General features: G+C 32.2%; 1 protein-coding gene across 1 annotated transcript in view; it reads right to left on the bottom strand.

Moving 5' to 3' along the window:
• Positions 1-8,127: 8,127 nt before the first annotated feature.
• Positions 8,128-11,921, bottom strand: part of LOC111040845 (BAI1-associated protein 3) — a gene marked incomplete at its 5' end in the record, with an annotated part of 55,590 nt that continues 51,796 nt past the window's right edge. The window contains 3 exons of the mRNA XM_022324903.1: positions 8,128-8,532; positions 11,057-11,259; positions 11,738-11,861. Of these exons, the coding sequence (XP_022180595.1) occupies positions 8,438-8,532; positions 11,057-11,259; positions 11,738-11,861 (422 nt within the window). The remainder of the gene's footprint in view (positions 8,533-11,056; positions 11,260-11,737; positions 11,862-11,921) is intronic.

Raw genomic sequence — 11,921 nt, 5'->3', positions numbered from 1 at the left:
TGGTATTCAACTATTTAAGTGGCACGGATATGGCTGCAGAACGATTCTAACAGCAAACATTCGCACATTGTTTAGGTGTGTAGATACATAATTTTGTGTTTTTCTGAATAATGCGAGTCAAATAATTGCCACGATTTGTTTTGACGGTGGACTATCAATACTTTTTTTTATTGAAAATCTATACTTTAAATTTTGTATGAAATTATAGAGAAATAACAATATTCCAACGACGAGTCTCTAAAAGGTGATTCATTGACCTCAAGGCTTTTAAGAGTACTCAAAACCGTTTAAGAACCGCTGTGTTGAGGGAAAAAAAAGAGAATTGATTGAGATGATGAATGTTTGCTGTTGAAAAAATTCCCCTGTTTATTTATGTTACGTTTATTTATTCGCGTATGCCTAAGCCACGATTTGGTACTTCAGGAAATCTTCGGGACTCGAAAAAGTATCCGATCGGCTTGGTCGTAGATTTGCCGACTCTTCTATATTATAATCGAACCGCCAATTTTCGAAAATCTTTCCTCAAAAATTCAATCATCGTAATGAAGTCACGCCGATCGTGTGTACCACAAAACGGTATATATTATTTTTTCGGTTCTTATAGAGGAATAACGATGATTTTTTTTTCTACTCTCTTACGCGACACCATGGAGATGGGTCACCCATCGGGGTACACCATACCCTCGTTTGACCGAATTATCGCCACACATATAATATTACATCGAATCAATCGCAATACGTTTCTAACTACCTATGCAAAAATAACTACGACGAGTTGAATTGAATCGTGATTTAAACGATTCTATTGCGTGCATTTTGGCCGACCAACACACAGTAAGACATAATAATATTAGATTTTAATATTTACATAGGCATAGAGATGTTATTGTTGAGGCCCCTGTTTAGCGTAATATTAAGTTTTGGTCAACAGAGATCGATGTTGTGAATGAATAAAAAAGACAATATTGTAACTTCATTATCATAATTATTACTGTATTGTCTGACGACGACATACAATATAAATATATAATACATTATTTGTGTTGTCGTCTGGACGCAGATCACAGCTCCTCTACTATTATTATTACATTATAGCATTTTAACAATTATTATTAGTACGTCATCTTATATAAACTAGTAAAATGTAACAATATTACTGTCGATACGTGTTCATTTTAAACGTTTGTTTGTTTTTTTTTAACATTATTATAATTTTGTACTCGGACCCGCTATATAATTGAACATTGTATTATAAGCCTTGTAGGCGATTTCATGAGCATTATTTTCTATACTAAGATGATAGTATTATTTTATTATAGTTTTATATACATATATATAGGTACCTAGTATTATATTGCGTATATTTAAAATATTATTTATGTATACATGTGTGTTATTTACAATATTACTATTAGAATAAATTTATATGTTTAGTTTTGATTTTCCGTGTTTGTGGAACGATTTGTATAATTCTAAAATAAAAAATAATATATTTTGATAGTTCATTATTGTTACGTACTTAGTGGTCGGCCATCGCACCCACACACCCATACACCCACGAACGCATCAATAATATACTGACATTTTTAGGGATTACTTTTCGTTTTTATTTTTTCCACGGTCGATTCTCGGTCAGTTGATTTCGACAGGACCATGTTGTACAGGACCTTACACCGTATTTTATGTTACCACATGCAATAATATTAACGTCATTTTAAGAGCCCTTTCATCGGACGGTCACGTGAGCGTTTTTATTATAGCGCCATTTCGTCTGTAAATTGGTTCGGAATAAATAATATATCTATTTCTTTAAGACGTCGAGTCCCGAATTGTTGCAATAAGAAATATTGACAAAATGTTATATAAATAATAATTAATATTATGTAGTAGCAAACATTTAAAAAATAAATGTATTTAAAAGTATCGATTATTAGAACAAAAAAAATCATATATATGTGTGTATTATATAGCATTATTTAATATTTAGTTACACCACTTATAATTTATATATCTATCTATATCGGTATAAAAATGGAGGTTTGTCTGTTTGCAGTTTATAGACTCAAAAATTACTGGACTATGTTCAACAAAATTTCGTCAATCAATTCCTTGAGACTCGAAGAGTGTTGTATCATTTAAAAATTTAAAAACCAGGTTAATTCGTAGCTGGATTCATCAGAGTGAATTAGAGTGTTATCGAAGACCTTAAAAGGGCTTTTTTTTAAGAGTTTGTAATTGCATTCATAATCGTGTTATCACGTATAGAGATGGTTGGTGGTTGATTTTCTGGCTATTAGTCGTCTTATTTACCTGCTGAAAGTAGAGTTAGTGGCCGCAGTTCCGGCGGTAGGTATTGCGTGGCCCTGGACAAGATATTAGCCACTAAGTACCCCAGAGGAGGGTATAATTCTAGCTATTTTTAAATCAGGATTTAAAAAAATATACTGTTTTTCTTCGAATTGTAAACTTTTAAAATAATAATATTAGAGTAGTCTTATCTTTTTTTTTTTATAATGTGTGAACACAAAATTATTTACAAATACTAAAATAATAACCAATTAGGTACATACAACAACAATATTCAAATCAATTCAATAATTGAAGAAAGAACATATGCATTTTAGATACCTCATCAAATAAATATTTTAAGAATATAGCTTTTGCCCCTTCTATAATACAATAACACGGACATACGGGAATACGCGGAAAGCTTTTCCAAATAAAGAACAGATAAAACAATAACTATGGAGATAATAAATATTTATTGTAGGAATCCTATCCGACGGGTATCTTCAAAATATTACTCTTTCGTCGTATCGATAACGATTTACTTTGCAGTTAAAATTAAGCTAAATTTGTTTGGCTATATTTATACTATATCGTTTTCCAAATAACTGGTGATAGGACTAATGTATAGTATAATATTACATATTGTGTGATGTGTAGTATAGAATAATACATTTATATATTTATAATTTGTAAATGTAATTATGTAAAATGTCAGTGTGCTGTAAGGTATTAAGATGATAATTACAAATCGCGGGGCCCTTTAACAAGTGCTGGGCCCTGGACATATGTTTCATTTGTTCTCCCCTATCGCCGTTACTGAGTGGCCGGGACGTAGGCTGCCACTATACAATGTAACCCATTAATTATAAAATTATTTTGATACATTTTTATTACTATAGACTCAAAAACTACTCTACCGATTTTGTCGACATTTTCAAAGAATATTTTCAGAGACACCGTGAAAGATTAGAGAGCAGTTTGAACCACGTTCACCAATAAGCCATGTGTTATTGTTCGAACACGGCTGAACTTCCCGCCGAATCTACCAAAGTCCAAAGGCTTTACAAGTCTCATGTTCGGCGCGGAATGTTCGCGATGAGTCGTTCCCCCTCCACGGCGTCCACACGCCGGCCGGCGTCCACGGCTCCCGTGCCAAGGACGTTTTTTGTGGTTGTCTTTTTCCTACGCTCGAGCCTGGCGGATCACGTACCGCCGGTTCGCGTGGCTTCGTGTGGCTGTGGTTAGACCTCGTGGTCATTATTCCTAACTATTTATGATTTACGCTCATAATTGGTGCACGTTTATACCGTCGTAAACTTCAAGACAGTTTAAGTTTGACGGACTGTGTCACCCCACACCACCGAGTTATTTTATTATATGTGTCAACGCTGGACCGTCGTTCAACTGCGCCCCGGTGCCGATTTTGGTTGATGACGAGGAAGACGCTGTCGCATTTCCAGCGAGGACCGTGTTGACCAGTGACCTGTCCCCGAGGTGTCGATCAGGTCATATTATAAAATTACCATTGTTTATTGTTATAGTTATTGTTCAAATTATTATTTACTGTGCAAACTATTATTTTTATTGGTTGTAGCGCGTGTCAAATTGTACACGGCGTTTACAATATTTATTATTGTGTAAAAATATATATATATCGCGTCATTACGCATTAACCTAATCAATAAGATTTGTACGAGGTAATATATTGTGAGTTCGCTCCTCTTCCCTGCTACGGCATTGCGCGAGTCGTTGTCGCTAACCGCGATTGTTAAAAGTAGGAGCGACACGGCGCACAGTTATGCAATCTGAACTGTCTGTACTGACTTAATATACTAAAATGAAGATATTCTGTTTATTATATTTGTTCATTTTGTTGCCTGTGAAGTGAGGTTATACAGCTAGTAAATCTAAATATATACATACGTAATCGTACTTGTCCTGACTGACTGACTGATCAACTTAGAGCCTAAACTTTGATAGTTAGAGATATTGACATAAAAGATGAATTTTCAAAATTAGCATATTAAAGAGGTTAGGTCTTATTTTTTATATTAATTATAGATTTTTGGTCGCCGCATGTTAGTCAAAACCGCCACTGTTATACTTGTCAGGTATTTATTTTGCACCTTATATCCATTAACACGACGTATTCATTTCATAATTTATTAATATATTCTAAACGGATTTTGCGCAGAAAATATTATGTCCACCGGCTTGGACGTTTAAATAATATACCTAACTAGATACTTAAAAATATGTTCCAAATGTTTTGAAAACTAAATAGTATCAGGATGGTTTTGAAATAATAAGCATTTGAGATAGTTTATGAATTTGTCGACGAGAAAGAAAGGAATAAGGATATTAGAAATGTATGGCGTGTTTCGGAACTAATAACTAGAACTAGAAATAACTAACCTAAAAAATACAAAAAAATGCACTAAAAAAAAAAAATAAAAATAAAAACTTCAATAAATGAACTTAGGTGTTACAAAAAAATGTATTTTAAAAATAAATATTATTATTAATTATTAATTATGAACATAATAGACTTGTGAATGTAACCACTTCCTGATATAATTATTCTGAAAAATCAATAAAAGCATAAATTAAAATAATTTAATGAAAAATATATCATATTTTTTTTCACCTGTTCACATATTATTGTATTGCACAATTAGATAATTCTTAAGGTTTTCAAACAGGAAGCTGCGACGGCGGTCAGATAAAATGTTTTTATATGAAGAAAAACTTTGTCCAACGTCCACAGGGGTAGGTATATTTGAAATGAACCATATCATTTAAATTTAGGTCTTCTGGAATACCATCTCTACTTGTTGTATTTTCACCGATCAGAATAGCAGATATATTTTTTAAAACTTTAAACTTATTATTTTTCATCAAAAAATTTTTTAGTTTGTTTGATATTGTTTCTCCTATTACATTAGGAGCAATTGACAATGTAGTCTTAATTTGTTTTATTTTATTTATAGATTCTGATAAAAAGATTACAGAAGCCTCTAGATTTTATATAAATTAAATTAGCCTCTGAACTTGATTTAGATATAAGTTCTTTTGCTTATTTTATTTTAGTCGAATCATCAGGATTTAATTCAACCAAAACTTTTTTTACATACGAATAATTCTCACAATAGTAATTTACAGCATTTAGCCAGGTACCCCATCGCGTGATTACGGGTCCGGGTGTCAATGGAATTTTTGGAGCAAGAGTTTTAAACATTTGTGTACGTTATGGTGATTAAAAAAAAAATTTTCTACGCAACTTATAAATTTATTGACATCTTGAAAATTTGATCTTTTTTCTTCCGAAACTTTATGAATTGCATGCGCCACGCTCTCCCTGCTTTTACCATATATGGGTCAGCATCAGATACAAAAATGAGGACATTATCGTTTTTTATTCATTCAGGACATTCTGTAAACATGGCTTCATCGAATGCTTTTGTAACGGTTGAATGATTTGTTTTTTCCAAGACATCAGAATATAACAAAAATTTTTTTCCTGAATTTTCTGCTTCCAGGGTACCAATAACGATAATTACTACATAACGGCCTTCAAAATCTGTCGTTTCATCTACACCAACCCAATTTTTTTTTATCGCCTACTTAGTGTCTAATATTTCGTATTGTATTTAAATAGCATTTTTCAACATAATTTTTACGCAATGTAGACTCGTCAAGGATCTTAAATTTTATATTTTTTACTAAAAAATTTCAAAAATTTGTGTTATTTAATTTAGCAAGTGGAATATTAGCTGCTAATAATGTTTCACAAAGCTCTAAATTAAATGACGATTGATTACTATTATTTGTTAAATTAGATAATAGTACTTTTTTATTTTGTTCACTTCATTCAGTTTTCGTTGAATTCCACGAGCATGCTTATCTCGACTGATGAATTGTAAATGTATTTTCGGAGGCAACTGCAACATTACAAACTTTAAACGAAGGCACTATACCGTCCGCAGAAAAAATATCGGCATCAAACTCGCTCACAAAACTACGTAAACGGCTTCCTACTGTTGACTTAATTTTTGGAATTTTGTACAGTTAAGATCGGTAGAACCACATAAGTACGTGTCGAATTCACTACTAAAGCTACTATTGTATACCTAAATAGTTATGGGTTCGTTTGATATTTAATCTTATCGGATAAATCGACAATAGTAGGTAATTGCCTATAGGTACTAATGGGGATGACCTTTACAACACATATTAAAAAAGCTTAAAATAAACTGCAAAAATTAGTTTAAATACACAAAATGAACGTAATATTTGTAATATTACGTAAAAATGACCTTAAAAATGCAATAAAATGCATTTACACAAAAAATGCTAAAAAATGCAAAATAAAAATCACATATTTTAAATTGTTATATTACGAAACAAATTAAGTTTTTGGTTAGAATTGTATAACACTCAGAGAAAAAAAATGCAAAAGTCACCAAAGTCCTAGCTCTACTAATAACATCTAAAACCGAGTAGATCTAATATCGTAATTTATTGTTAAATCATATTATAATCATATAATATAAACATTAAACATAATATATTAATATTAGGTGTGTTAAAAAATCAATGTACAAATTTCACGCAAAACCTTATATTGTTTTACCTGATTTTGTAGAATTTACAAAAAGAGTTGTACATGGAAATGAATGTATGAATATTAATAAATAATAATTAGAACTTACGGGACAGTATTGTTATGGTAGTTAAATTATAATGCTATATTGTATCATGTTTATAATAATATAATATGTAACATAATATTTTTATAATATTGTAGCTGCGTAATCATATCATTAAAATTGGTCGTCATACATTTTAGGTAGGTAAACATTTACAGTATGTTTTATAATTACCGAAATATAACTTACAGTAGTATTTTTTTTTTTTTATATAATATTATAACAGTTATAATAATAATGATAAAATGATAATAATAATAATAATATTATATTATAGAAATCAAAATATACGCGTATTATAGTTTGTAATAATAATAATAATAATAATAATAATATAATATAATGAGAGAAAACAAATTGAACATTACAATTTTTGCAAATAGATAGGCGATAGATAGTAGGCCTACTGTATAAGTATGTAGTAATAATAGTATTCAAAATAATAGTATGATGGTCTTGTAATCATCGTGTACTCGACACGATCGAAAACCATTATATAGATTGTCTTTTAATCCTATATTCTGTCCCGAAAGCGAAAAATCAGTCGGCCGACCGATTTACGTCAATGCTGCGCATCTCCCACCGGATGCCCGGTGTTAACGTGATCACGTGATTTTCGCGATGCGTGAAAAGCGACTGTTCTCTTTAGAGACAGAGTATAGTTGAAAATATGTTAAATGTGTCAACTGAAATAAAACAATATTGTTATTATTTATTTTTAATATATTATATTTAAATTATTCGGATCGAGTTTGACGTTTGAATATAGTAAATAGGTACAATTTGTATGAGTATTATACGCGTTACGCATGGGACCATCGCAGTTCCGTTAACTCGATTTGAACATGTAATTACTGCATCAAATAGTTTTTCTCAAAAGTCATCGAAGTCTCCGAGTTTCAGAGGTTCGTGGGCGTGTATTATAATGTAACGATAACATATATTATTATAGTTCAATAGGTTATAATGAAGAAATGTTCGAAGTGCAATGGCTGCAAGCAGCGGCGGCTTCGCGATCAACATCGAAATTCGAGTGCAAACATATAATAATAATAATAATAATAATAATAATAATATTATTGTCACGCAGTTTTATCCGCACGCTATTATTTTTATACAACAATAAAATCGTAATGTATACAGTGGCATTAAATTTTTTTATGATGAGGCTAGTAAACGAAATATTATACATTAAATTCGTGAATATTTTTTTGTTAAACTTTTAAAATCTTTTCCTTTATCGTCACGTTTGTTGTACTAGTCGTAATATCATAATGTTTAAAAAATAGTGTTATGTTTTCGTCGGACTTCGACCGCGGTGCAACAGCAGAAGACGTGGCACTCGTCGATGTTGACGTTGGCGATCAAGGCTCGGGCGATTCGCCGAGGGCCGAGACGCAACACCCTGTAAGCGCTGTCACGGCAAGACACTGCGGGCCTCATGAGTTGGTAGTGCGGACCCTCTGCTTTTTCACGAAGTCCTGCGCAACCTTATCTTCGTGCCTGGCGTCCAGGGTGTGAAGTATTGGATGACCTATACACGGCGGGAAACAAACAAAACATTACGATACAGTCAATCAGGAAATCTTGACGACGGCCAGTATCACCAAAATATGTTATAAATAGTGGCGCAGTGTTTAGTCTTTGCAGACGTAGAAATAAATAATGTATACAAATATCGTCAGAATCGACGAATTATTGCAAGGAGTGATTCACCTCGCATGCGCACCACTTTTGATATGATGAAGTTATTCAAAAGATGATAAATGTTAAATACACTCGAAGACCGTATTTTCGAATGAAAGCCTAGGTACTTGAGATTTGATGTACAATTTAAGGAATGCACTGCGGAGATACGAACTTTTGTTTTCCAATGAGAAATACAAATTTATAGTTTTACAATATTATTCAGGAGATAGTTTTTTTTAATTTGTATGTGCTCACGTCAACATTTAAAGAAGTAGTTTTTGACTTGTTAAACTTCATGCACTCAGAATAATAGTCAATGGTATATTGATATAGTATCCTGGGCATCCGGCGTTGGTTAATCTAAATACATGTCTGTCTATACTTATATTATTATAGTTATTATTCAGATACCTACTTATTTAAAATTTTTAAAATATCTGAGATTAATATGGCTTAGCTACTATATATAGTTAATTGATATTCAATAAAAAATGTAATAATTCCTATCCTTCTGGTTTTCCTTTAAATATTTTCGTAAATAAATATTACATAATAATATATTTATATTAATATTATCCTTTGTAGCTAGATAATTATGATTAATAGGAAGCCTAACTCGGAAACTATTCGTCACATTTTACTTTAGGTACTTTATCGTTATTAAAAAAAAAAATCATCTATTGAATTATTTAAAGTAAACAAAGGAAGTTAATCTCATTAGAAAAAACAGAAATTTATACTACCACAGGTCATTAATTGGTACAAAAACATCTTAAGTATTCGAAAATATTGTCTTTAAGTAAATTTAAATACCTATTTAAACAATAAAGTTTTGAATAACTGCAAAGGGGGGGATGAGATGCTTGGTGTGTCATTTTGTATACCTAATTTATTAAGCTGTCCAATTCACCAGATGGACAAGGATAAAATGGGCAGGCCATGTATGGCGGGTCGATGGAAGTATGCTTGACATATATGGTGAGGGGAAAGAGACCAAGGGGAAGACCACGGAAAAGATGGAAAGACAGCGTCAAGGAATTATTAAAAGAAATTGGATATATACAGGCATATGATACAGAGCGATGGAAGGAAGAAGTTTTGATGGCTAAGAGTCTAAATGGCTCGTAAAGCCTATAAGAAAAAAAATGTATAAATATAATGACAATATTACTGTATTTAACATTATGTACACTGCAGGGACAGTGTTATAATGTCACGGGAAATTTCCAATCTATTTTTCCTAACACAAAACACATTTGTTTTTTTGTACATAAAATGTATGTCTTTATAGGGTTTTTTTTTTTTATTTTATTTTTTTTTTTTTTTTTCATATTTTTATTATTACATACATTAATATATAATATTATAAACATAATAGTGTTCTAAGATCTAAAAAAAAATGATTATATTAAAATGTATGGCTGACAGCGTACACGAACCACTGAACAAAGCAGTGTAGTATGTAATTTCGTTTAAAATTTAAAAAAAAAGTATAACTCTATAATGGGCACTCAATGGGAATTAACAATTTCAACTTTACATTTTTGGATTTTTTCATACAAGTTAGCTTTCTAGTGCTTAAACAAATCCATTTGGATAAAATGTAATCGACGGTGGAAAATCTGTCGCGTCTGAACATTTCACAACATCACAGGCCTTAGTGCAGACGTTTGACCTACACGATTTCCTACCACAGGAGTGAACAGAATCTGTACTTGAAAGGTCGACCTGAGTTTGGTCATTCGTCCCTATTTTGAACACTAAACTGTGCAAATTACTATCATCTCGGAATCGCGAGTCATCTCCAGTCGTAATTACTAATTAGTATGTGATCAGACGTCCTACCTCAGGGAGAGTGGATTGTCCTGATTTTGAGATCTGCGTCCCCCTCTTTTGAATGGTCACGGTTGTAGTCTATTATTTATGATTATTAAAAAATTAAATTAATTATTTTTAAATTTCAACTGAATTATAAAAAAATGTTCTACCATCTGTGGCCAATGGTATTTGTTGTGCAATTTACACCATTGTGGCATTGACCAGTGACCACTATCTTTGTCCATTCATAAATAAATAATAATTATGTTGTAAATGCACACACACATAATATTAATTCAATAATATATTCAAATTTTACCTTACGATATTAATATTTTATAAAAGTTAAATAAACTAGAGTTATTGAACGGTGAGCGTTTTCTATCCAATACCTATCTACGGACCTATCGGTAATTCTCAAACATTTTACTAAAAGTGCCACCCGCCCATTTTGGACAACAAAAAGTACTATCACACTAGGCTCGTTTTCAAACCACATTCGCGAGTCCCACCCATCTCGTTGCAATTTTTTTCTCTTTATTTTATTTTACCTTTGTTCTGTTGGTGCATGAGTATTAAGTCGACTCTGTCGATGGCGTTGATGTCGTGCGGAAGCGGCGCGAGAACGCCCGGTATGGAGTTGAGCGACAGAAACGATTCTCCGGCGAAATCGTTAGACGTTATCACGTCATGGTCCATGACGGTAAACAGGATCATGGCGGACTCGTGACGACACTGGTCCATCGAAACGGCACTGCAACATGGCGAAAACCATAATCGTCGTCAGTAAGTATAATATGAACTCCAAGATAAACGTCAAAATGTGTGAAACGATATAATACTATTATAATATAGTATCGAGACCGTGAGTACTGGAATAACACTATAATGGAATTTTTGGTTTCGTATCCAACAATATACTACTTGTTGAGAGTTACGAAGAAAAAAAGATGTCTTCCCGAAATTTAAGTGAGTGGGTTTTCAAATTTGTGAGGGTCAATTGTGAATATTGTAAATATTCAACGTCGATTTCGATCGAAAAGTTATTTGAATAAAAATAAATTATCAAATGTTCATTTAATAATGAAAATTATATCCATTCGTACATTCCTTGGTCATGTTTACGGTTTGGAAAAAAAATTAAATATCGAGGCACAATTCCAGCCCCCGATAGTCTATATATTATGATTTTTATAAGATATACTTCACGTGTATCAGCGTGGGACACTTACAATTCGAAACACTCATCAAACAGTGGGTTCAGTGTTTTCTTCTTTACATCGGTGTACTGTTCCGCGGTGTATGGGAACATGGATTTGGGTAACAACTCGACGATGACGAACGGGTCACTGAAACCTGCAACCAGCACATTGAAAAGGGGGGGGGATTAGTTCCATATGAAATGTACTCGGGAAC

This window comes from Myzus persicae, unplaced genomic scaffold, assembly GCF_001856785.1.
Source record: "Myzus persicae strain clone G006 unplaced genomic scaffold, MPER_G0061.0, whole genome shotgun sequence".
NCBI lineage: Eukaryota > Metazoa > Arthropoda > Insecta > Hemiptera > Aphididae > Myzus > Myzus persicae.
This window is presented reverse-complemented; position numbering and strand designations above follow the sequence as displayed.